The 27849-nt window shown below is 41.9% G+C and overlaps 1 protein-coding gene across 1 annotated transcript; it reads right to left on the reverse strand.

Annotated features, from left to right (window-relative positions):
* Positions 1-27838, reverse strand: SYAP1 (synapse associated protein 1). The gene is made up of 9 exons (XM_079123237.1): positions 27513-27838; positions 21865-21983; positions 20797-20863; positions 14773-14846; positions 12514-12653; positions 5770-5918; positions 4262-4320; positions 3664-3811; positions 1-1745 (listed from the first exon to the last, which is right to left on the reverse strand). Exons 1-9 carry the CDS (start codon positions 27703-27705, stop codon positions 1618-1620), a joined length of 1077 nt encoding a protein of 358 aa, XP_078979363.1. The 5' UTR covers positions 27706-27838; the 3' UTR covers positions 1-1617.
* Between the last annotated feature and the right edge of the window lie 11 nt (positions 27839-27849).

A 27849-nucleotide genomic window follows, 5' to 3' on the forward strand; every position in this document is an offset into this window, starting at 1 on the left:
AAATGTCTTGATTTTATTCCCTTTTATGAAATAAAGGTTGCCTGAAAAATACAGGTGGTTTGGGACACAAATGCTCAGCAAGTTTTCTAATGTTCAACCACCTTGCTCCTTTAAAAAAATCATATTCTACAAACATGCACCTGCTGGTATAGCAGAATACAAGGTTTAATCAATGAGTTCTAGAGTTGTACTCGAGAACACAATTCCATAAAGACTGACAGTGTAATTAAGACAAAGCTTAGAACATATACATGTAGTGACCATTAAACAGCAACAGACTTTAAGGTAAATGGGCTTCTGAATGTGATTAATACAAAAGGACAGAAGGCTCCACTGTCTACAAAAACCATGAAGACCATGAAGTGAAATTTGTGGTATAGTTTTTTTAAAAAAGAAGAGGCCCAAGGAAAAAACTTTAAACTTTTTTTTTTTTTTTTTGTTTTGGTACCAGGGATTGAGCATAGAGCTGCTTCACCAATGAGCCATATTCCCAGCCTTTTTTCTTTTGAGACAGGGTCTCGCTAAGTTGTTGAGGCTGGTTTTGAATTCGTGATCCTCCTGTCTCAGCCTCCCAAGGCACTGGGATTACAGGTGTGTACCATAGTGCCCACTGAAAAAACAAATATTTGACAAATATATTTGCCCAGTGTTTTGTTGTTTTGGTCCTGGGAATTGAATCCCGGAACTCACACATGCTAGGCAATGTCTCTACCACTCCAGTTCTTTTTATTTTGAGAGGTTCTCACTAAGCTGCTCAGGCTGGCCCCAAATTTGCAATCCTACTATCTCAGTTTCCCAAGTAACTGGAATTACAAGGGCTTCCCACCATGCTGAGATTCTTTTTTTAAAAATTGCTTTGCTGGTGATCAAACCCAGAGCCTAGGCAGTCTATCACTGAGCTACATCTCCAGTCCTTTTTATTTTTTGAGACAGGTCTTGCTACATTGCCCATGCTGGCCTCAAATTTGAGGTTCTCCTGCCTTGGTCTCCTCAGTCACTGGGATTACAGGAGTCCCCTCTGTGCCCCGTTATAGTTTACCTTAATGTCAAATTGTATGATGTATATAATTAAAGTCAAATTCACTATTTTACCTATTGGTTTTCAGATGGAATTTTAGAAAATACCTAGCAAGGAGATAATCCTGAAAGTGCTTCCTCTTAAGTTCTTTGGTATAATTTGGTCATTTCAATAGTAATCAATCCATTAAGTACTTTAACATCATGTATCAAAAATGCAATGAGGAATATGAATGTTTTGAAAACCATGACTGAAGAATAAATTATATTTCTGACCTCATGGAAAACATAACCCTAAAATTTTACTTGTGTTTCTGTGGCAAAGATATTCCCTACTGCTTATAAGAACATCTCTAATTCAATTTATATTAAAGAAATGCTACATAAAACATCCCTTTTCTTGATTGTTAGAATAACTGTTCTATATACTTTTTTAAGTAGAAGAGACAAGTTGCAGCTTGAAAAAAGAATAATTTGGAATTTCATAAAGTTACACTCTCGTGTCTTCTGACTTATCAATCATTTAAGATTTAGAATTTCATGTCAGTTTGCAGAATGTTAAGGATTATTATTAAATTTTTTTTTAATTTCAGGAGGCAGCTAGTTTTCTTCCTGGAGCATCTTCTCTATTTCTTTATCCCAATTTTCATCCCGCTTCTCTGATTCTGTCACCACTTCATATTCTTGAAGCTCCTGTTGTAGTTCCTTCTCCCAGTCAGCAGAATCTTCTATAAGGAACAAAGGAGAAGGAAAACAAAGATTCTCGATGAACTCAATGCTGGTGGTAACAATTCTGGCAACTTTAATTACCTATGCAAGTCCTAGCCATGGTAATATATTTCTGTGGCTCTGGGGATAGAACCCAAGGGCCTCGCAAAAGCTAGGTAAACTCTCTACCACTGGGCTAGCTCCCCAGCCCAGTGTCTCAGACTTCTTTACTCTATGTGCTCAGAAAACAACAACTTTAACAGTGATCAAAGAACAATGTAATTAGAAACATTTATTAATGTGTAAACAAAGATATCAGCTCCTGCCTGCCTCCCTGGGGACTTCTGCTACTAGTGTCATTACCCATTAAAAGAAGCCGTGTAGTTTTCTCTTGCTACTGCCTACAACACATGGGCTCATGCACTCCTTCCTTCTGTGGTGGCTAGCACCCACCCTTCTTTTATCAAAAACCAGACAGGAAGTGGACTGGCTCTGGAGTGCAGGTTTTCACTTGCCCACTTACTTACCTTGGCCACGCCCCCTCTCTCCTTCCTTCTCAATTCTGTCCCCAGAGTTCCTTTGAGAGGGTAAGCAAATAGGGTTCAGGTTCACAGTTCTAGGCCACTTTTCTAGCTGGTGCTCTGAACAACTGGGGGAGCTGCTGGCCTCTTGGATATCTTTTTTTTTTTTTTTTGGCGGTGCTGGGGATTGAACCCAGAGCCTTGTGCTTGCAAGGCAAGCACTCTTCCAACTGTCTTGAATATCTTGTAAATCTGAAAAATTCTCAGTAAACTCTTCATTTGCTTTTTTTTTCTTTTCTCTTTTGGTACTGGAGATTAAACCCAGGGGCACTTTACCACTGACCTACATTCAGTGTCCTTTTAATTTTTTATTTTGAGAAAGTGTCTTGCTAACTTGCTGAGGCTGCTCTTGAACTTGTCATCCTCCTGTGTCAGCCAGTGACTCAGGATTACAGGTGTATGCCACTGCACCCAGCTAAACTCATTTGATAATGATTAACTCAATCCTTTTTATCTTTGTTTTTTTGGTGGTACTGGGGATTGACCACAGGAGCATTTTACCACTAAGCTACATCTCCAGCCCTTCTTATTTTTTATTTTGATACAGTCTCTCAAAATAAGTTGGTGAACCTGGCCCTGAACTTGGGGGTTTCACCAGGTGAGCTTTAATATCAAACCAAACTCCCAAATCCTTTGATCTGCTTTTGGGAGTGCTTAAGGGCAGAGGGAAATAAGGTCTGGTCATGTTTGCTAGTATCTATCTTTTGGTAGGAACAGAGATATATACTTTTTTGCAGTGCTGGGCATTAAACCCAGGGTTTCATTGATGCTAGGCAGGTGCTCTATCACTGAGCTATACCCTGAACCTCTTTTCTGCAGATTTTAATTGGCTTTATTTACAATTCTTGAATTGGAGCAGCAAGTCCTGATGAAAAAGGGTACAGAATGCCACTGAGAATCAAATTTTTCTTTTTTTTGTGGGGCTGGGAATGGAAACCAGGGCTTTGCACATGCTAGGCAAGTGCTCTACCACTGAGCCATGGCCCCAGTCCTCCAAAAATCAACTTTGATGCCAAATTTACATTATAGTTTTCTACATTGGCTTTCCCTCTCTCTTTTGGTTTCTGAAGTAGGGTATTGTTTTTTATTTTATTTTTTATTTTTGGTACCAAGGATTGAACCCAGAGGCATTTAACCACTGAGCCACATCCCCAAATATATATATATTGAGATGGGGTATAACTAAATTGCCCAGGCTGGCTTTGAACCAATTCTTCTACCCCAGTTTTCCATGTATCTGGGATTACAAGTGCATGTTGCCATGTCTGGCTGTATAGCAGCTTTAAGATAAGCAGTAAATTTTGGATTTAAGGAAAAGAACAAGGTTTCTTTCTTTTTTATTCATTTATTTTTTTACCTTCCAGTACAGCTGTCTCCTCTTCTTTTTTGTCAAGCACAAGTTGCTCCATTTCTTTCCTTAAATCTTCCTGATTTAAGTTACAGGCATCGAAGGCATCACTGACAAACTCAGAAACGCCTGGACTAGTAGAAATTTCCTCCTCATCCTGAAATGCAACACAAGAGTTCTTGAAATTATTTACTTAGTGACTTTAATGTACTAGAATTCTGGTCTACAGTTGTCTCAGTTGAATACAGCCTGGTTTTTGTTCTCTTCTCTGCTAGGTGGAAGACAGTGATCACTGCTCTCCAACCTTCTAACTTGCACAGTTGCTTGGTAACTAAATGAGTTACCACCCGAGGCTATTATTCCTCCTCACAGTCTGGATCACTCTGACCATTTCCTCTAATCCCTGCTGAGCACATCTAGAATAATTTATGCCAGCAAATCACCTAGTGTTAGTTGTAGGTCCTTGACTATTCTAGTACTGGACTCCTTATCTTAGAAACAGATAAGACCCACACTCCTAAGTAGTTTTAAGTGGTATCAGAGATTGTTAACTCAGTTACTTCATTTTCAGACATCAACTACTAGGTACAACATAAAACTGTATTACCTCTTGAGTTTTAAGCTGAGATTTGATTACGACAGGTGGCGTTTTGGGCCGTACTGCCTCTAAGAAGTGAGAATAAAAGAGACAATAATTGCTTGATTCAGTTCTGAATACATATTACAATAACTGCTAAAATATCCACAAGTATAATGATACTAAAGATTTTTCAGAAATGATATTCTATATTTTCAGCTTTTTGTAAGTTATTACAAGAAAGAGCCATGAGCAACTATCTCAAAGTCCTGCTTTTGGGGGATATTTTAATGTTACCATATTGAATGCCCTTTATATAAAAATTTCCAGTAGGAAATAATTTTGGACTTCAGTGCTAGCAAAATTAATTCTGCTCTTTGAGGATAATGAGAATGAAAGTTGTTTATCAAGTTTCCCTGTTGCCAATATTCAGTCACAGTATTCTCTTTCTCATGGGCCTCATTTCTATCTTAAAACCTTAAAGATAGATAGTCTTTACTGAATACTGTCTTAAGTCCATTTTGTTACACAGGCAGTATTTGGTAAAACAGTATTTTCCAGCAAAACTAATATAAAGAAGTGCTGAAAAAATGATAGACCATTGGGATGCATATTAATACATATATGTGAAACAACAAATCACACTGTGTGGAGCAACTTTATTACATTTACCTGACCCTAAATGCGGTTTCAGAGTCTTTCCAATAGTCTGTACAACCCTAACCCTAGAACATGCTGTTTTCCTTCATCATTTAAAATTCTGCAAACTAAATTACCCCACTTCTTGTGGGATGAATGTCCAGGTGCAATTTGTACCTACCATTCACAGCAGGTACTCATAAAAAATTTAGAATATTGCAACAAAGTACATTTTCTGCAATACTGGGGATTGAACCCAGGGCCTCATGCATGCTGGGTAAGTGCGCTACCACTGAGCCACATCCTCAGCACCCACATTCCTTATTTTAATTAGTATAAGAGAACAAACAGTTGCAAATACTTGTTGATATAATAAGACCCTTTCTCCCACAACCAGGGCTAACGTGTCACAAGAAGAAAGCATCAAAAGTTTAATTGACTAGAACCTAGCTTGGAGCAGGACACTTGTAACTTGGGGCACAATGGAGCTTTGCTCCGCTCTACAGATCACACATACTGAGGAAACCAGGTTGAATGACAGTCTGAGAAACCAAGAGAAGGAGAGGGACTGAGAGAGAGAAGGTCAGGAAGTAGAACATGGTAAAGGGAAAGAATAGAGATGTGAGGAGGATGATCAGTGTTGGAGAGAGAAATAAAAAAAAAAAAAGAATGAGGAAGGAGAGAGCAAAGTAATGGAAAGCCTGGGGAAGATATGTGTGAGCTGGCTCAGAGAGAGGGCAACAAGAATGAAAATCTCCTCTGGAAAGAAAAAGAATCTTTCTCTACAGTGATGTCAACATTTCTGGTACACAGAAGATGACAAGCTCATTAGCATCTCTAAGAATTTTTTTTACAGTAGTTCTCTTTTTCTGGAGTGAAGTCTTGTCCCTAGAACATACCTGTCAGAGGCAAATCATTCTCTCGGTTGTTGCTCTTCTCCTCTTTTCCTGAAGCCTGCTGCTGGGCGGCCAGGGCAGTGAGCTGAGCTGACTGCTTAATCAGGGAGACGCGGTAAAAGTAGTTCCTCCAAAACACTTCTTCCTTCACCCTTTTAAAGACAGATAACAATGCAGGTAAGAATGCAGGTGCATGTAGGGGCTATTTGTTGCAGAGAAGACCCAAATAGATGATTCTTTTTTCTTTTCTTTCCAGGGCCTTATGCATGCCAGGCAAGTGCTCTATGGCTGAGTTACACCCCAGACCCTGGAATAGATGAGTTTTGGAGAATTTTTATTTTATTTTAAATTAGTTTTATGTAGTTATACAAAGTAGTTGGGTTCATCCTGCCAAACTCATACACGCATGGAATTCAATTTCAGTTCATGACCACCACCCCTTTCCCTCCCCTTCCCAGTCCTCCTTCCTCTACTAGACTTACTTTCACTCATCTATTTATATTTGATTGGTTCTTCCTACCTATGTGTAGAGGTGAAGTTCCCTGTGGTGTATTTATATATACACAAAACATGATTTTAAGGCTTCATTCTGCATTGCCTCCTCTTACCCATCCCTCCGCTCTGCCTTGGTCTCCCTCTTCTGCATTACTGATCTTCCCTTTATCTTTATGATATCCTAACCTCCCCTCCCCCTCTTTAGGAGCACTTTTAAATTTGAGCATGGTTCAAAGGAAATTCTCATTTGCTGTTACAACTCAAAGCTGAACAACAAAATAAACAGAACAGCTATCTCCTCCTTAGTGGCAAAAAACAAGTTATATAACACCAATGAAGCCCAGCATTTTCTTTCTTTTTTTTTTTTAAGGTACTGGGGATGGAGCCTAGTGCATGCTAGGTAAGTGCTCTACTACTAAACTACATCATCCATCCATTTCATTTTTAAATTTTATTTTGAGACAGGGTCTTACTAAGTTGCCAAGGCTGGCCTTAAACTTATGATCCTCCTGCCTCAGCTTCTCAAGCTGCTGGGATTACAGGCGGGCCCTATCATACCTGACTTCTTTGTATTTTAACTCATTCTGTCCCATTGTCCCAGATGTGGAACACCTACAAAAACTTAAATTGAGCAACAAGTATTAACCTATTTTAATGCACCTGTGCTGCTGAAATCTTGGGACTTAATGGGTTAAGGACACCAGCACTGCCCTTGGTAGAGGGAAACAGAATTGTTGTGAGGCAATGTGACCAAGCCTGGGGACTGGAAGCAGAGCCAGGACTCCACCAATCATTAGCTGTTTCCAAGAGGATTAAATGCTTTCAAGCAGTAAGAAAGCATCGTGGGTGTTGTTCCTTATGAAAGAAAGTGGTTGGCAGCTTGCTAATTAACTAGCAACCAGTAAGAGTTAGCAAAGTGGTAGGAGATGATTGCAGAAGTTACTGCAGCCCCCCACCCCAGCTCCTGGTGCTGGGGATCAAACCCATGGCCTCACCCATGTTAGGCAAATGCTCTACTACCGAGCTACACCCCCAGGCCCTTTGGGGAGTGGTTAATAAAATTACCTGAGAATTGTCAGTGGCTCTCAAACTTGGCCACATATTAGAACTGCGTGGCATGGGGTGTTGGCTCCCAAGTTGGGTAAGCTAAGTGCCTACGGTGAGTGACCTGGAATAGAGTAAGATTCAAGCAGGGAGAGAGAGGTGCCTGAGCAGAGGAGGGGATGGAGGTGAAAATGGAAGCTTGGTCACATGCAGGATTTAGCTCAGAGACAGAGAGCTTGTTTATCATGTACAAACCCTGGTTCAATCCTGAGCACTGAAAAAAATGCAATGATATTATGGTTATCACAACTGTGAATGGTGGAGCTGGGCCAGGAAACTAGTTTTTTAGTGACAGGGACAAAATGCAGGATAATCTACACAAGGTAGGCCAGGTAACAAGATGGACTCTGCTGCAAGATATGGCCATCTTTTCTTTTATGAATTCCACCAATAATTATCCAGTGCCACAAGTATCAAGCCTCATATTAGGTGCTGGAAGGATGCAGGGATGCATAAGACAAGTTGTCTGCCATCAAAGATGGTCACAGGAATAATTCTTGTTAAATTCTTTTTGGTACTGGAGATTGAACCCAGGTGCACTGAGTTACAGCCCTAGTCCTTTTCGATTTATTTTAAGACAGGGTCTTGCTAAGTTGCCCAGGCTGGCCTTGAGTTGGCGATCCTCCTGCCTCAGGCTCCTAAGTTACCGGGATTACAAAAGTGAGTGCCACCCTGCCCAGCTTGTGAAGTTCTTACTATGTACCAAGCATTTCCCAAACCCATGTGGCTACATGACTCTTTTTCTTTCTTTCTTTGCTATTATTTTGCAGTGCTGGTGATTGAACCCAGGGCCTCATGCATGCTAGGCAAGTGCTCCACCACTGAGCTATACCCCTAGTCCTTTCTATTTATTGATTTATCTATTTACTTTTGTTTTGGTTGTAGGTGGACACAATACCTTTATTTTACTTTTATGTGGTGCTGAGGATCAAACCCAGGGCTTCATGCATGCTAGGTGAGTACTCTACCACTGAGCCATAACCCCAGCCCCTATTTATTTTTAAGAGAGATCAGTCTCACCATGTTGCCCAAGCTGGCCTCAAACTTCTGAGTTCAAGTCATCATACTGCCTCAGTCTCTTGAGCAGCTAGGATGACAGGCACACACCACAGTTCCTAGCTCACAACTCTCCTTTTCTCATAACATCTTTTGGAAGTAGTTCAGCAAAATGCAGATCTGGTTCAACAGCACTTTATAATGGGTTATAGCTGACCGAAAGTTTAACTGAGCAAGCAACAGTATGTTGCAGTTGCCATAAGAGCTAATGAAGCCAGGCCCAGTGGTACAGGCAGGGCTATAATCCCAGCAACTCAGGAGACTGAAGCAGGAGGATTCAAGTATGAGGTCAGTCTGGGCAACTGAAAGAGACCCTGTCTGAAAATAAAAAAATAAAAGGGCTCAGTGGTAAAGTGTTCCTGGGCTTAATCCTCAGTAACACAAAGTAGGGGTAGGGTGGTGGGGAGAGGTAATGAAATCGTGACCTGCATTAGAAAGGGCACAGGGGGCTGGGGAGATAGCTCAGCTGGTAGAGTGCTTGCCTCAAAAGTATAAGGCCCCGAGTTCGATCCCCAGTACTGAAAAAAAAAAGGGGGGGGGCACAGGATAAGTCTTCTGTAATTAGGTAACATCATATTCTCTCCCGAGACCTTATTTTAATGTGGACACTGACAATTCAAAGGTATGGGTGTACAGGTGCACCTGTAATCTCAGCGACTGGAGAAGCTAAGGCAGGAGGATTGCAAGTTTGAAGCCAGCCTCAGCAACTTAGTGAGGCCCTAACCTAAGCAACTTAGCAAGACCCTGTCTCAAAATAAAAACTAAAAAAAAAAAAGTTATTTGGAAGCAAATCACCTGTATGGTGAGGGGGATACAGAGAAATACCCTGGGGAACTAAGCATTGGGTCTGTTTACCCCGACAAGCCCCAGGATCTTAAACCATAACATCAGAATCATACAAAAGTGACCTGGTCCTTCCCAGGAGGTAGTGGGTTACCTAAATTCCTCTTAGTTCTGAGCTCCATGAAATACCCAACATGAACCTTGGGTGTACTATGTCTCCATGGTGACTCATGGGCACTGTTTGCTCTCTAGATTAACAAAAACAACCCTTCAGCTGGGCACGTCTTTAATCCCAGCAACCTGGAAGGCTGAGGCATGAGGATCACAAGTTCAAGACAAGCCTGGGCAACTTAGAGACACCCCGTTTCAAAATAAAAACTACAAAGGGGCTGGAGATATAGCTTAGTGGTAGAGTACTCTTGAGTTCAATCCCCAGTACCACAGAGAAAAAACTAAAATTACTGTCAGCAGAGAGGATCCAAATGGTCAAGAACCAAAACTGTGGAGGCTATATCCCTGCCCAGAGTACCCTGGGCTGTATGTCCCACCAACTCAGTGCTTGATGATACTTGATGAGAATTAAGGCAGGGAGCCCAGCACATGGCCCAGGGTGATTTTGAATGGGATGATCTTGAGGTTGATGGAGCCTGAAGGTTATGAAGCCCACATGGACTCCACAGCCTTGCTACTCTTCCTTCAGAGACAGTTATACAGACTAGGCATGATCTCAAATTATAAGATGAAAAGCTCCAAACAGATATGCGCTCATATACACATTATATATATGAATGGTTTACAAGTCAATGCCCGCTGGGTGCAGTGGCACATGCCTATAATGCCAGCTACTTGGGGGTCTGAGGCAGAACTATTGCAAGTTTAAGGCCAGCCTGGGCAACAAAGCAAGATTAAATAAAAATAAAATTAGAGGGGCTGGGGATATAGCTCAGTTGGTAGAGTGCTTGCCATGAAAGCACAGGGCCCTGGGTTCAATCCCCAGCACTGAAAAAAAAAAAAAATTAGAAAAAGGCTGGTCATATGCTTCAGCAATAGAGGCCCTGGATTCAATCCTCAGAACTGCAAAAACAAAAAAACCCACAAAAAGTGAATTCCTAAGGTTTTGTGAGCATATGCAATAAAACATTAGATGGGGCTGGGGTTGTGGCTCAGTGGTAGAGCACTTGCCTAGCACATGTGAGGCACTGGGTTCAATCCTCAGCACCACATAAAGATAAATATATGAAATAAAATTACTGCATCCATCTACAACTAAAAAATATTTTAAAAACACATTAGATAGCTCATTTTCTTTATATTAATAACTAAAAGTAGGTATTTTAGACAGATCTATAGATGAGATTTGTAATAAAATTTTGGTCATAAAACATTTTTTTCTTTTGGGAGGGTAGGGTAAAGCTGTAGAAATTCACCGTCAATATGTTAATAACGGTGGAGAGAAGAGTTTCACTATAAAGAAAAAGAAAAAGCAGAAAGAAAAAAAGATTCTATATAAGTGGCTTTTCACATCTGGAAGAACATTTCCAAAGTGATGTTCTCAGAGACAAAAGACCTGTGCTGCTGTGTGGAGCCAAAGGCTAGGCAATATTTGTCAAAATCCCTATGTGGCCAGCTAAACAGAGCAAGACAAACATGTGCTCGTCTCAACTCCCTTGGAAAATGCCATGGAAATAACAGAAAAGGAATTAAACAGAATAATCCCACAAGGACAACGAGAAGAGGAGAGCGAGGGATGGTGGAAGCTGAAAAGTCAACAGGCAAATAGTAACCTACTTTGTTGACCAGAGAAAGCTGTGCTGTCCTGCCCACAGAGGAGGGCGTGCGCAGTCAGCGAGAAGTGGGCCTGTTTATTGGATGGAAGTTCCCAGGCCGTTTCTGTTGTCCTGTCTACAGTCAGCCAGGAGGCTGCAGAGGCCTCTAGGGGGAAGCCACTCTTTTACAGCTACTGAGCCATCACCACCGGTAAGGCCTGTCCAACATGGAGTATGCAAGCACCCTTTCAGGGTGGTGCCATGACTACAGAAGGATGGGTAAAAGCAGGGCTGCAACAGAAACAACAGAGCCCAAAACAAGCACAGAGATTCTGAGAATAACTGTGTAGGAGAAAGAGTACATCCAGAAAACCGTAATTCATGTCTCAAGGAAGAGGAAGTGCCTGCATCCAAGAACAAGGATAAGAGTACTACAAGTACCTGTGATCCCACCTACTCAGGAGACTGAGGTAGGAAGAATGCAAGTTCAAGGCCAGGCTCAACAACTTAGTAGATCCTGTCTTAAAAAATGAAAAGGACTGGCTAGGGCTGTAGCTCAGTGGTAGAGCATCCCTGGGCTCAATCCCAAGTACTGTCAAAAACAAAACCAAAAAAACAACAAAACAAGCAAATCTCAGTATTATTAAACATGATAGAAGATGGGTACCACAGTGCACTCCTGAAATCCCAGTGGCTTGGAAGGCTGAGGTAGGAAGATTGCAAGTTCAAAGTCAGCCTCAACGATTCAGTGAGGCCCTGTCTCAAAATAAAAAATAAAAAAGGGCTGGGCATGTGGTTCAGCGGTTAAGCTGCCCCGGGTTCAATTTCTGGTACCAAAAACAAAAACCCAAACAAACAAAACAAAACAAAGAAACAACAACAAAAAACCAAATGCACATGACAGATTCAACACAAGGGAATGAACTAGAAAAGGAAAAGGAAAGGAAACACAACACAAAAGTGAAAGGAAGCTGCAGAGGAGAAGGATGCCCCCTGCTGGCAGGGCCTCCAGGGAAGGCCTGAGAACACATGCTGGTTAGCGTTGGAGCTGAAGCAACAGCGGGGATTTTCTGATTAGGGAAAGGCCTTCTGAGGAGGAAACACTACAAGAAAGGACAAGAACATAGCTGCTGGAGAGCAGAGCCTAAAAGAAAGCATCCTTGGCTTGAAGGAAGGGGCCTGTTCTTCCAAATGGCAAAGGTCCTGATGAGCTTTGTAGACCTGAATTTTATTTGAGGAGACACAGGCATATTTGTAGTTTCTGAAGGAAAATGTGTTCTACCTTCTAATTGGGATAAGAGGACATCCTATCCTCACCACAAACTTCCTGCCAAGTTGGCCCTGGGTTTGGAGCCTATGGCACCCTGCCAGTGGGGAGCTGTGAAGGGATGCAGGGATCATTTTATGGGCGGATAATCTTGAGACTGTCCTGGCCCTTTCTTTGATGATTCTTCCCTGTCACTGTAAACATAACTATGGCCATCAGGAAACGGAAGTCAGAGCTGTGTGAGCAGCGCCACTCTAGTTTGAGAACAGTGCTTACAGTTTAGGGACCAGGGCGAATCTCATCTTGCTCAACAGCTCGTCCTCTTGGAGCATGACCAGGGCAACGGGGTACATCTGGTCAAAGTCGAAATTAAACTGCACACCGGCTGGAGGGTCGCGAAGGAAATTCCTCTTGTCCTTTGATGAAAAGAGACAAAAATATGGGGGAAAACCACAAAATGCAATTAATAGGTCACAACGTTCATGGATTGGACAAATATTGAATTCCACCTAGAGCCTTCAGCCACAAAGTCCTCTAAGTTATCACTGACCTGCCCACTTAAGAGAGACTGGAGAACAAGAGATCCTTTCATGGATTTTTTAACACTCACCTGGAGAGAGCCTCTTGGGAGGCCAGGCAATTCGATCATGTGACTGGCTGAAAGCACATATTTTGAAATCATACAGACACACGTTTGTTTTAGTGGGTACCTTTAGGTATGTGAAAACGAGTGTAAATCCTCTAACCCAAAGTTGCAGAGTCAGCTAGCCATGTGGTCATGTGGGAAAAGTGAAGTCCACAACCCATCTCATTTTTTTTTTTAGCTGTGCTGCAGATGAAACCCAGGGCCTCACACATTCCAGATAAGTGTTCTACCACTGAGTTACACGCCAGCCCTTTTTATTTATTTTCTTCTTTAGAAAAGGTTTTTATTTATGTTTTATTCTCAGCCCTTTTTAACCACTGATAGACACAGTGATTCTTCTTCTCAGAGTACAAATCCTCATTCAACACTTACACACTTTTTGGGCCTATTTGCTAAGGAAGCAAGCACCAACATGAGGAAAAAGGGTTAGGGAAGCAAAAGTGGCCTATCCAAAGTCAGGCATATGGTCGACTGAGTGGCACAGCCAGAACTCCAAGTCTGCCACTCCCAGGTAGAGTCCTGCTTCAGCAGAGTTTCAAACTCAATGTGCTGTCTACACATGGTACAGGTTCTGGCCACTTGAATCCAGGAAAATCACTTGACTCTGCAAGATGAACAATGCCATAGGGTGGGACACAACCACAGGGATGGTGAGACACCAAGATCCTGCCACCTTAGGATTACTAACTTGAAAGTTAGTGCTTCCAACTTTTCACACAATCCTTTCAACAGATCACACTTGCCTCCTACTAATTTCTTTTATATTTAAAATTTTTTGGTGCTGGGGATCAAACACAGGGTCTTGAGCATGCTAGGTACATGCTCTACCACTCAACTACACCCCTGGTCCTCCTGCAAGTTTCTGATACAAAGGCATTGTATTAGGGTGTATGCAGCAGAGAGAGGAGGAAAGGAAAGTAACTGGCTCCCCTCAGCTTTTCCTTGCCCTGCCAGAAACTGATTTTTTTTTTGGTACTGGGGATTGACCCCACTTAACTAGTGAGCCACATCCCCAGCCCTTGTTATTTTTTTTGTTTTATTTTGTTTTGTTTTATGGTGCTAGGGATTGAACCCAGGGCCTTGTGCTTGCGAGGCAAGCACGCTACCATCTGAGCTATCTCCCCAACCGAGTCCTTGTTATTTTGAGACAGGGTCTCACTAAGTTGCTTAGGGCCCTTCTAAATTGCCAAGGCAGGCCTTGAACTTGTGGTACTCCTACCTCAGCCTCCTAAGCTGCTAGGATTACAGGCATCCACCATTGCAACTGGTTTAAAAGATTTTTTATTTTGAGATAGGGTCTCATTATGTTCATGAGGCTAGCCTTGAACTTGGGATTCTTCTTCTTCTTTTTTTTTTTGCAGTGCTGGAGATCGAACCCATGGCCTTGTGCATGCAAGGCAAGCACTCTACCGACTGAGCTATCTCCCCAGCCCCCGAACTTGGGATTCTTCTGCCCCATTCTTCTGGTCAGTCTCCCAAGTTACTGGGATTATAGGCATGTGCCACCATGCTGGACTAAGAGACTTTATAAGGCTGAAATAATTTTCACATAATAGGCCATACTTTTACATTACAGAAAAAAAAAAAACCTTAAGGATAAACTAATCAAAAGTTAGTAAAATGGGCTGACAATGTAGTTCAGTGGCAGAGCACTTATCTAGCATGTAGTAGCCCTGGATTCAATCCCAAGTGCGATCCAACAAGTAAAAAGCCAAAATCTAGGAAGTTAATAAAAAATAATAGCAACAGTTGATGTGTACATTTCTAACATCTCAAAATGTTTAAAAAACTGCAGAAGAAAAAATTCAGTTAAGGATAAATCGTATCTAAAGAGATGCACCACAACAGAAAGTAAGTACATTATATTCAGGGTATCCCAAGAAACTTACAGCTGACAAGGCCAAGATTTGTTGTTGAATTGTTTCTTCATCATTACTGTCGACCCATGGGGGCACAGCTGCTTCTATATAGTTTTTAATGGCGAAGAAGAAAGGAGAATAAAATAGGTTATAATGGTTCCACTGTGATCTACAGTTTCAAAGAATGAGTATGTTTCTACATGACTACTTAAAATAGCAATTTAGCAGTAAGTTCCAAAACATGAACATTCATTGTAATATCCAGACTTAATTTATGAGTTTTATGCATTTGGTAAAACTTTATGAATTTGGTAAAAAATAATTCTACTTGAATGATACAGTGGAGAAACTGGACAATACCTTAACTTGGTGATCAAAATCAATGTCACCAACAAGGTGGGAGAACAACACTGTAGACCTTCAGATGTGATATCCTGAGAACACACCACCACATATATGATATTCTGGCCAAAAACTCATAATATGAATCTAATGATGAAGACATATTATATAAAGCCTGAATGTAAAAGGAGGAGGAGCAGTATTCTTCAAAAACATTAATGTCATAAAGGACAAAGAAAGGCTACTGGAATGTTCCAGATTAAAAGAAGTTAAGTGACATGTCAAAGAAGACAATATCTTGTCCTCAATTGGATTCCGGGCTGAGGGGGAAAATGTTATGAAGGCTATTATTGGGTCAACTGACAAAAGTAATGGATGAAAAAGCATTGTATGAATGCTAAATTTCCTAATGCCAATCACTATACTATAATTACGAAAGAATATCCCTAGTTCTTTGGAAGAGAATACTGAAGGGAACAAGAAAAAAAGACACAGAGACAAAGCAAGAGCTAGAAGACACTACACAGATGACAAGACACATAGAATAAAACTTTAAACACTCTTTTTTTTTTTTGGTGCTAGGGATTAAACCCGGGGCCTTGTGCTTAAAACACTCCTGATACTGGCAACTGGGTGTTCTTTGTACTATTTTTATTCTTTCAACTTTTCTGTAAATTGAAATTTTTTTCCAAATGCAAAGATTTTTAGAAAGTCACTGTAATTGATTTATGACAAAAGGTGAGGAGGACTGGCTCTAAGTGAGTGCTCAGACTGGGCAGGGTCATGCATGCTTGTTGTCTCAGTTACTTGGGAGGCCAAGGCAGGAGGATCCAGGAGTTTGATGCCAGCCTGGGCAACTTAGCAAGACCCTGTCTCAAAATCAAAACCAAAAACAAAACAAGATATGTGACTGAGAATGAGAAAGGGTTTTTGGGAGTGAATATAAATTAAAAAAATGACAAATCAAAGGCAATAAATAATAGGACTGGGATCACATCCTCAATGAGCAGTTAGAAGCTAAATGCCAGGAATACCAAAATGACACACAGGCAGCCCAAGTGTTTCAGGGCCTATCAAATAGAGAGTCCAGCTCTGTAAATTCAATGCCAGACAACAAATGGCAACTCCCTGAAGAGGTGTATCTTGTAAGGTTTCCTAAGTGTGTTCTGTAAAGTGACCTGGGAGCCCCATCTTAGACTAGGAGGAAGGGGAGATCTATAATGGATGGGGGTGAGGGTGTTCAGAGTGGATGCTCATCTGAGGAGCTCTTCCGCCTGAGCAGTGTGCAGCTGGAGAAGGTTGGTATATACCAGAAACAGGTATACACAGGAAGCCAGGAGCAGGCAGAGAGGAAAAGAGGCAATGGTGTTGAATTGGGAGATCAGAATAGAAGTTATACAGGTAGGGGGCCTTTAATGCCCTGCATTCAGCAGGCCCCAATGGCAAGATTAGGATGGCAACTGCCCAGGGCACAAACTCCACCTAATCCCCCCTCTGGCCTGGATCAGATTCTAGTACTACCAGTTGTACAACACATGACAGACCCAGGGAAATCCATTTCAAGGTGGAAAGGCAATCGCGGGCTGGAGTGCCTGCCTCTACGCTGCCCTCATTGTGCACTCCAAGGAGGTGACCGTCATGGGGGATTGCTCGAGCCCTCACTGAAGCAGCTGGGATAAATGTTGAACCTTTTCAGCCTGGCTTGTTTGCAAAGACTCTGGCCAATGTCAACATCAGGAGCCTCATTTGCATGCAGGACCTGGCAGACCCGCTGCAGTAGCTGGTGCCACAATCTCAGGAGACTTCACCCCTCCACCTCTGCTGCCCTACTGGGCAGAAGCAAGCAGAAGTAAAGAAAGAAGAATCTGATCTGACGATCCTCCTTTACTAAAGGAAGGGGCTCTACAAAACACCTACTGTAACGGTTCAATACAAAGGTGAACTTTTATTTTAAAAGAGGGGTGTGGGGCTGGGGATGTAGCTCAGTTGGTAGAGTGCTTGCCTCACAAGCACAAGGCCCTGGGTTCCATCCCCAGCATGGAGGAAAAAAAAAGAAAAAGAAAAAGGCAGGGGGAAGGCTGGGATGTAGTTCAGTGGTAAAGCATCTGCCTTGCATTTACAAAGCCCTGGGTTCGACCCCTAATTCCCAAAAAAAGACAAAAAAGGGTGGGGGAGAGCAAATTTTGCGAAATGCATAGTCAAAAGAGTGACTCTGGAGAAAACTGCCTGCATCACCACAAAGCCACCAACAAGGAGGACCTGGCAGGTAGGGCAGCTATAGCTGAAGGAAACATAAGTTTGGTGACCTAGCAGGTACTTCAAAAGAGGTTTTGAAGACCAAGGGGTGATCAGGACAGGCTCTTGGGAAAATGAATGCTGTCTTGGAATATTTTTGTAGAAATAACAATTTTTACTGCAAGAGACAAATGGAAGGCACATCCTATCACGTACCAAGTGGGAGAAAAGTTCTGTGTAAGTGTGGATGGTCACATGGATGGCTGGAGAGATGAACACATGGTTCATTCTTTGGTTGATCCTAACCAGCAAATGGAGGCAAAAATCACCCACATTCTGTTAATTGTTTTGGTACCAGGGATTGAACCCAGGGGCACTCAACCACTGAGCCACACCCCCAGTCCTTTTCTATTTTTTATTTTTATACAGGGTCTTGCTAAGTTGTTTAGGGCCTTGCTAAATTGCTGAGACTGGCTTTGAACTCACAATCCTCCTGCCTTAGTTTCCCGAGCCACTGGGATTACAGGCATGTGCCACCACACATGGCTACATTCTGTTAATTTTAAGATAATATAAATATACTTTCATACTTCAGAGAAAACAATTAGAGTACAGCACCCAAGATATGTTCCTCACACACTTCTGGAAAATGGTAATGGAAATACTTGTTTGGGTGTCGTGACCATGAAAAGAACAAATGCAGGAGAAACATCTCCACAGTGCTTGTTTTTGGTGGTGCTGGGGACGGAACCCAGGGCCTTTCCCAGGCTAGACAAGTGCTCTATCACTGAGCCACACTGCCAGCCCTGCACAGTCCTTCTCTCATGGTCACTGTAACTGGACCTCTCGGCCCATCTCACACTGCTGACTATACTCTCCTGGAAATTCTCCCCCATTATGTGTCTTGCCTAGCGTTCTTTTCTTTTGGGTAAATGGGCCCTGGAATTATTATTTTTTGTAGTGCTGGGCAATCAAACCCAGGGCTTTATGCATGCTCAGCATGCATTCTATCACTAAGCTATACCCTTAGCTCCTGGGCTTTTTTCTTGTGAGGCAGGGAGTACTAGGGTCTCAAGCAAGGGGTGCTTTGCCACTAAGCTATATCCCTAGCCCTTTTAATTTTGAGATAGGGTCTTGCTAAGTTGCTAAGGCTGGCTGTGAACTTGCAATCCTTCTGTCTCAGCCTATCTCAGTTACTGGGATTACAGGTGTACACACCACCATGTCTGGTTGCGCACTGGTTTTGATGGGAGATTTTAGTTTTGTCATTTACCAGCTGAGTGACCGTCAGCAAATTACTAATTTTGCTGACTGTAGCTTTCATTAAATGAGATGCTATATACAAAGTGCCTGCTACTTAGCAGGCACTGGATAACTGTCAATTCCTTCCCTTCCTCTCCTCCCTGAATACTGTGGATCTTCTCATCTCCCTTCATGCTTTACACACTCTTCACTGAGGAGCTCATATATTTTTATGTGACCTGACCATTAATCTGCATTGCTAGACTGAATTCTATTCTATGCTTCAGACAGCGAATGACTACAGGACCCAGATCATTTAATTTAAAGTTGCACTGATGAGTATGGCTTTCTATAATAATGGAAATGTTCTCAATGTGCAGGGTCCATATAGAAGTCATTAGCTTTCTGCTGGGTCGGGTGGCACATGCTTGTAATCCCAGTGACTTGGGAGGCTTGAGGAAGATCTCAAGTTCAGGGCCAGCCTTTGCAACTTAGGGAAGCCCTAAACAACTTAGTGAGACCCTACCTTCAAATAAAAAAAAAGGGAACAGTGATAAAGTGCCCCCGGGTAAAACTCTAGTACCAAAAAAATAAATAAATAAATAAAGGAAGTCATTAGCCATGTGTGGTTACTGAACACCTGAAACGTGGCTAGTTCAACTAAGGGACCACATTTTCTTCAGATAAACCACTTGTGTTCCCTTCTCTACCTCTGTACTCTATTCTCCCACCAGGATATCTAATGGGCACCTCAAAACTGAAATCGCCTCCAAACCTTTCAGTCCCATTCCCTCACAGTTCCTACCACAGAGGCACTAGCTCCTACAGTAAGCAGCCTGCCAGAATCAGTTTTTGTTTTTTGTTTTGAGGGGGTACTGGGGATTGAACTCAGGGGCACTCGACCACTGAGCCACATCCCCAGACCTATTTTATTTAGAGACAAGGTCTCACTGAGTAGCTTAGTGCCTCACTTTTGCTGAGGCTGACTTTGAACTCTCAATCCTCCTGCCTCAGCCTCCCGAGCCACTGGGATTATAGGCATGTGCCACCACACTGGCTCAGAATCAGTTTTATAGATTCCATTTAATCACCAAGTTATGGTAACGTGTAGTTTATTTGTCCAAAAGAGCTGCTTCGCACTTTTTTTGGGGGGGTACTGAGGATTGAACCCAAGGGTGCTTAACGACTGAGCCATATCCCCAGCCCTTGTTATGTTTTATTTAGAGACAGAGTCTTTCTAAATTGCTTAGGATCTTGCTAAGTTGCTGAGGGTAGCTTTGAACTTGTGATCCCCCTGCTTCAGCTTCCTAACCCACTGGGATTATAGGCATGTGCCACTGTGCCCAGCTGCTTCCCATTTTATTTTTTAACTTTTATATATATTTTTAGTTGTAGATGGACACAATGCCTTTTATTTTATTTATTTATATATGGTGCTGAGGATCGAACCCAGTGCCTCGCATGTGCTAGGCAAGTGCTCTACCACTGAGTTACAGCATTAGCCCCTGCTTCACACTTTTGAATTCACCTAGGCACAATACTACCTGGTGGGAACTTATCATAGGTTGAACTGTGGCAAAACTCCAACTGAATTTATGCTACTTTTGCCAGACTCAAATACAGGAGGTTGGTTTGGGGTTTGTACAGGGTAAAAGTAGGCACTCTGAGACTTTATAACTGCAAACTGTTCAGCAGGTGTTTGTCAGTAAAGAAATCCCATGACTCTTCATGGCGCTGTCTGCAGGTGCAGTGGCTCTCCAGAAAGCTACTCTGTTTCTTCTAAAGCCAACATGAATGGCACCAAGACTTGTTAAGTGCCCATTAGGTACACAGCGTTCACTGTGATGGGCAGGTGGTATGCATGAGAAGAGAAAGCTTACTCACCCCTACAGAGCCAACTTCCTAGAGGGGCTGTTACAGGCTGACCTCGCATACTGTTCTAGTCACCAGGAACAGTTTACTCCCTTTCTTTAAACCGGAAAATGCTTATCAGTTTGTTTCCCTACTAGTCTCTGCATTCCATAGGATGGGGGCTGTCACATACACTTTTTTTTTTTTTTTTTTGAGGCTGGGAATGAACCCAGGGCATTGTGTGCACTGAAAACATATTTTACCACTCAGCTACATCCCCAGTCTCAACACATTTTTGTAATCTCATAGCCTTGGTGTGGTTCCAGTACATAATAGGTGTTTAATAAAACTTGGCAGGTTAAGTAAGATAAAACTATACCATACCAGATTTCTTTGTATGCTGCTCCTCGACAAATTTTTTCTGTTCCTTCTGAAAATCTCCTATAATTGTCTGTTAAGAAGAATACATAAAGAATCAAATTACTTTTTTTTTTTGGTACTAGGTATTGAACTCAGAGGAGCTTTACTACTGAACCACAACCCCAGCCATTTTTATTTTAAGAAATGGTCTCATTAAGTTACTTAGGGCATCTAAGTTGCTGAGGCTGGCCTTCAACTTACTATCCTCCTGCCTCAGCCTCCCAAATTGCTAGGATTACAGGTGTGCACCACTGCATGTGGCTCAAAATACGTTGAAAAGTTTTCTGTTAGATAACAATTTACATTCAAGATTTTGAAGTCTCATGGAGATATTTTGTTCATTTTCTTTGAATAAAAAGGCTAAAAATGTGATACTTCTCCATTTTCCCAACACGAGTGGATCCTTCAATGTTTTTCAATTTTGAATATAAAACCTACATTATGACACATTATCTCTTCAAATTCAAAAATGGAACTGAACTTAAAACAACAAAGGACATGTTGAATCTCATTCTAATAGAGTACATACAACAAAAGTATCTAACAACATATCTAAGTCTTAACTGATGACCTATTTAGTTCAAATCATTACCAACATAAATGAAATTCCCTAGGCTTACACATTAGCGGTGGAAAAAAATGAACAAACTCGCTCCTTAAGAGTCTTAACAAAGCTGTTCCTAATGGACTTGGACTTTAAAAGAACAACTAAATTATACAAAGGCATAAATAGACCATGAAGTAGTCATAGTTTATAATTAAACTCATGACATGAAAAGTTTACTATAATTCAACAGTATTAATGCATTTTGATTACATTAAAATAAAAACCAAAGCTATTTATAACCAAAGTAATTAATACCTCAGTTACTTACTGTACAAGGAGACAAGACCAAGAATCTCAACAATCAAGATTTTTATTAAAATATGATATCCTGCCTTGGGTTTAAAAAAAGTTCATAAGAGGGGACCGACTGTCTTAGCTGAAATGAATTTCACACACTTCTACTTCCAAAAGATATTTAAATGTACCTTTTCAATGATGTCATCTATTTTTCCTTCTTCTACAGATCTCTTGATTGTTTGTGCTGTTTCAGCAACTGATTCAGTTATCTTTTTGGTGGCAGCACTTGCAAAATTAAATAGATAGTCTGTAAAGGATAAAAAGAATCTGTTTTATTCAAGTACAATGGCTACTGTAAAGGTGTCCCTTGGTATCTGGGGGAGGGAGGGCTCTGTTCTAGGACCTGCTTGGATATCAATATCTGTGAATACTAAAGTCCCTCTGATCATTATTATTTTTGATACGAAGGATTGAACCCAGGTGCACTAACCACTGAGCAACATCCCCAGCCCTTTTTAACACTTAGAGATAGGGCCTCACTGAGTTGCTTAGGGCCTTGCCAAGTTGCTGAGGTTGGCCTTGAACTCATGATCCTCCTGCCTCAGCCTCCCGAGCTGCTGGGATTACAGATGTACATCACATTGCATTCATATATATCTTATGCACATTCCCATATAATCCTGTTATATATCTAGATTACTTATAATACCTAATACAATAGAAATGCTTAAATAAAGTTGTTATACTATACTTCTTAGGCAACAATAAGTCTATACACGTTTAGTATAGACACAATTGCAACTATTTTCGATCCATGGTTGGTTAAATCAACAGATGTGGACCCACGGATATTGTATGTTTCTCCCTTAAATAGAGATTTTATAAAAGCCAGGTGCAGTGTACATGCTTGTAATCCCAGTGGCTCGGGAAGTTAAGGCAGGAAGATCACAAGTTCAAGGTTAGCATTAGCAACTTAGTGAGAATCTAAGCAACTTAGCAATATCCTGTCTCAATATAAAAAATAAAAAGGGCTATGGATATAAATTGTAAAGCACCCCAGGTCCCATCCCCCCCTTGGCATCTTTTTTTTGGGGGGACAACAATATCCACAACACTCTATTAATAACTTGATGAATGTCTTCTTAGTTAAAGGACCATCCTAAGCCCTTTCAGGGCAGAGACTGAAGCTGTCTGATTCACCACTGTAACCCCACTGGGTGACCAGTAAGTACTTGTTGAATGGATGGACCTAATAAATGCTGAGCTTTAGGGAGATCATCATTTCTTTGGTTACAATGATCATTTCTTTTTGTTACAAATAGTCTAATACACAAAATGGTATGATAAAATGTGCAGATAGTCATGCTATTATGTAAAACTATTCTTTGCAGATCAATAAGAGAAAAAAAGTTCTGAAAGAACAGGATTCCTTTCAAGATTTTCTCAGAGCTGGGTGAGGTGGTATGTTCCTGTAATCCCAGCAATTTGGGAGGCTGAAGGAGGAGGATTGCAAGTTCAAGGCCAGCCTCAGAAACTTAGTGAGACCTTGTCTCAGTGTTCAATAAAACTAAATACAAAGGACTGGGGATGTGGCTTAGTGGAAAAGCACCCCTGAGTTCAATCCCTGGTACCAAAAAATTATTTTTCCCTCAGAAATCCATTTTGAATTTAAACTGTCATTTTAATCTAAGGGAGAAATTTCATTTAAAAACTGGTCTTTCAGCATAATCTCAATTCTCACATTTTAGTGACTACCTGGGCAGTTGACTAATCACACTGAGGCTCACCTTCTAGGAATTTCTCAGCCTAAATAAATAAATAAAGGAATCAAAGACAACAAGAGGAATAAGATTATTCATTAAACTGCACAGGCCCAAGACCACTGTATTTGGAAAGGCCTTTGTGTGTGTGTGTGTACACACGCACGGGTGGTTCTGGGGATCAAACCCAGGGCCATGCACAAGCTCTACCATTGAGTTTTACCTCCATCCCCCAAAAGGCCTGCTTTCAAGGTTGGCTATCAGCTAGTGTTTGGGAACTTGGATTTTGGGAGGGTTTCCACCATTTCCCAAACTGGTAAGAGTAGCTCACTGTACTGTTCGTGTGAATATTAGGGTTCACCCATGGTAGACATAGGGTGCCTGTGGGCCAACCCTCCATAAAAACCCTGGGCACTCATTCTCTAACGAGCTTCCCTGGTAGAGAACATTTCACACACAATGTCACAACTCACTGCTGGAGGAATTAAGCTCATCCTGTGACTTCACTGGGCCTGGCTTCCCCTGGACTTTGCCTCATGCACCTTTTCCTTCTGCTGACTTTGCCTTCTTCACTGTGATAAATCAGGGCTATGATCCCTCCTAACCAATCACTGAACTGGGGTGGTTTGGGGGACTTTGAAGGGCAGCCAATTATTACTGTTACCCACATGTAATTAGAAAATTCTCATTTCTCATGACATTTTTACCTGTCAGTTTTAGATCTGACATCTTACAAAACGAAAACCATTTCTAAAGCAATGTTCCTATGATTTTTCTTTTTTGAACTAAAATTCCCAATTCTAAAGGCTATTGTGCAGAAGCCATGGGATCGAAGCTCATGACGATTTGTACTGTGTATCTGACTCTGTCATCAGAACTGTGGTCACTGGAAATTGATCAGATAGTCTACTTCTACATGAAAGCACAAACATACTTTCCAATGTACACATTAACTTGTGGAGCCTTCTTAGTTTGCAAGTCAGGCATTTGGAACTTGAGTGTATTTTCTTTATAGAAAAAAAGGGAGGATGCCTTAATCTACAAAGTTTCATTGCAATAGCAATCCTCAAAAGAGCAATTGGAAGAGGTGGCCAGACCTCCATTTCTGGGCACAGACTGGTCGCATAGAGACAGTCCTGAAAAAGCCATAGCTTGAAAATATTGGCCACCTTTCCAAGAATATAAAGTGCGTGAATGGGCTGGGATTGTAGCTCAGTGGCAGAGCACTTGATTCGCATGTGTGAGGCACTGAGTTTCATTCTCAGCACTGCATATACATAAATAAAATATAGGTCCATCAACAACTAAAAAATTTTTCAAAAAAATAAACCATGTGAATGACTCTGATATTTAACACTCCCAGAGATACAGGGTATTTGTTGTTACTTTGCTTTTTGGGAGACCAGATAATCTTCTGATTTGGTTGGCTAACGAATACCAACCAACCAATCTGCACTGAAGTTACTTTGGGGCTTGGTGACTTTCAGGGGAAGAAAGGAATTCTTACTATTTTTTTTGGTACCATGGATTGAACCTAGGGGCACTTAACCACTGAGTCACACCCCTAGCCCTTTTTTGTATTTTATTTAGAGACAGGTCTCACTGAGTTGCTTAGGGCCTTGCTAAATTGCTCTGAACTTGTGATCCTCCTCCCTCAGCCTCCTGACTCACTGGGATTATAGGCATAAACCACCAGCTGAAAGGAGGAATTCTTAAGTGAGTTGCCCTACTGTTTCCTCTTTTGAAGACAGTGACCATAGGAGGTCATAAACTGATGGGAGGGGGCAAGGATCCAAGGATCAGGTTTGGTTTGGGGTAAGGGAGAGGAGTGTAGCTTGGATGTCTACCACTGGTAACTGGTGAGTGGCCTAAACTTATAAATAGATCACCACCAACCAGAAAGCACCAAAGGTCCAGTTTTGGAAGGCAGGCATTAAATAAAATGTGCAGAACAAATGAGGTTCCTAGGAGACTCCGTGTAGATTTCAGAAGACTAAAGAGTCTAATCTACTCATGGGGAGTCAGGCTCAGAGATGTTTAATTTCAGTTTTCAAAATACAGATGATCTGCTTAAAGATAATACACCTCTTTAGGATCAATATGTAGAAATAAAAAATATCTGATCATCTATCTTATTTCTTCAACGTTTGTGTATAAAGTAGACCCTTTACACCATCCTAGAACCACCTAAATTTTAGAAGCAAGAGTTTTCATTTATTCTGAAATTTTCAAATCACAAATAATGTGAGTAGATGGGTACTTTCATCTAACCTCAGTCTCCTCAAATATCAAGAGAACCTGGTGAGGAAAGAAAGATGGCAACATTAGCTCCAGAGTATTCATCCCTATCAAAAACACATTTCTTCCCCTTTCCTTGTGATGCTGGAGATTGAGCCCATGGCTTCATAAATGCTAGGCAAGGGGCTAGGGAGATAGCTCAGTTGGTAGAGTGCTTGCCTTGCAAGCACAAGGCCCTGGGTTCGATCCCCAGCACCGCAAAAAAAAAAATAAATAAATAAATAAATGCTAGGCAAGTGTTCCACCCTGAGGCCACACCCCCAGCCCCCCAAAAGACATTTATTAAAAACTGTTCAGAGGTCTTTATTTTAAATAGAAATATGAGGTTTCAAATTGGCAGTAAAGCTGTAAGTTTTAAGAAATCAACTTTGATAATCCCCTTGTGACATGAAAACGGTTCTATTTCCTATAAAATCATGTAAATACATATATGCTACAGTACATAGTTCATAACTTTGTCCCACTCTTATCGATCCCAATCACCTAATAGAACCTCTCTGCTCTAGTCAAGCCTATGCTTCTTGAAGGTTTCTTCAGAATCAGAATCACTACAGCATGCATTTATATTCTTCATGCCTTTTGTTCCCTCCACCCAGCAATTACACTGTAAATTCCAAAGAGTTCGGGCTTTGAAATTAGGCAGATCTAAAATTCCACCTTGGGCTGGGGATATAGCTCAGTTGGTAGAGTGCCTGCCTCGCAAGCACAAGGCCCTGGGTTCGATCCCCAGCACCACAAAAAAAAAAAAAAAAAAAAAAAAAAAAAAAAAAAAAAAATTCCACCTTAACCACTTACTATCAGCATAACTTCGATCCAGTAGCTCTGGGCTTGTTCCCCCAACTCACTGGGTGTGTTAAAAACATTTTTTTTTGTGGCGGTGCTGGGATTGAATTAAGGGCCTTGTGCTTGACAGGCAAGCACTCTAGGAACTTAGCTATATCCCCAGCCCCTTTAAAAACATTTGTTCCACCATCCCAGATGTGGAACACCTGTAAAACTTAAACTGAGCAACAAACATATCACTTACAGTAACTTGGAAATAGTATTTGAATATCTGTGAAGAATTGAAAAAATGGGAATTAATGGGTTAAGAGATGAAATGAGATATTGTTCATAAAACATCTAGTACTGCAACTTGCATTCAGCAGACAATTGACCTCTCTTTTCCCACCTCAAGAAAAAGGTCCCACTGCACTTAAGATGACTGACCAGGACTGAGGCATTCAGTAACTGTCAATTTACTTGAGATAACACGTCCTACCCTAAGGGCAAAAAAGCATTTTTTTCAACCAACTCCAGTCCGTCAACGCTCCCTGGGGTGGTGGGGTAAAGGTGAAAGGTGACTTGTTGAACAAAACAGTCTTTGGAAAACCCAAAGACGTAGGACCAGACGGCTTCACTGCCAATGTTTAAAAAACTTTGCAGAGAGCTGGAGTCGCAGCTCAGTGATAGAGTGCTTGACTAGCTTGCAGAAGGATCGATCTAAGTTCGATGCCAAGTACAACAAAAAAAACAAAGTAAAACAAAAGTGTGATTAAAAAAACAAAAACAAAAACAAAAAAACCTTTGCAGAATGGCATGTCACCAGGAACTTCAGGGACAGGACTTGACTGCTAGATGAATCTGCTTTGCGCAGATTCTCACCAATCTCTCGCATCTCGAAGAGGACAGATCGGCAAATTCACCTTCCTCCAGGCCCCTTTCCCGCCGCCAGCTGGGCCCGCACTCCAGGGACACCTCCCACCCCCTTTTCAGTCCCGGGGTCGCGAGAGACTCACTGCTGAGGCCTCTGGCCTGGTGAAGGAACTCCTGGTCCCCCGCTAACTGCTGCTCTTCCTCGGTGGACTCCGCCACCGTCTCCGAGGGCTGATCGGGCGGAGCGTCTCCCGCGGACTGCCCCTCTGCTTGGGATGGCTCGTCCTCCGCCGCGGGCTGCTGCAAGCCAAACCAACTACTCAGCCCTCGGAACATCCCGCCCGCGGGGCCGCGGCCGCGGTCCTGATCACCCGAGACCCCCGCGGGAACTGCCGGCTAGTGACTGGACCCTGTGAGACACCCTGGGAAATGGCCGGAAGTCGCAGAGACGCTGGTGCCGCCCATCTACTATCACCCCCC

Source organism: Sciurus vulgaris (genome assembly GCF_902686455.1).
Source record: "Sciurus vulgaris genome assembly, chromosome: X".
Classification (NCBI taxonomy): Eukaryota; Metazoa; Chordata; class Mammalia; order Rodentia; family Sciuridae; genus Sciurus; species Sciurus vulgaris.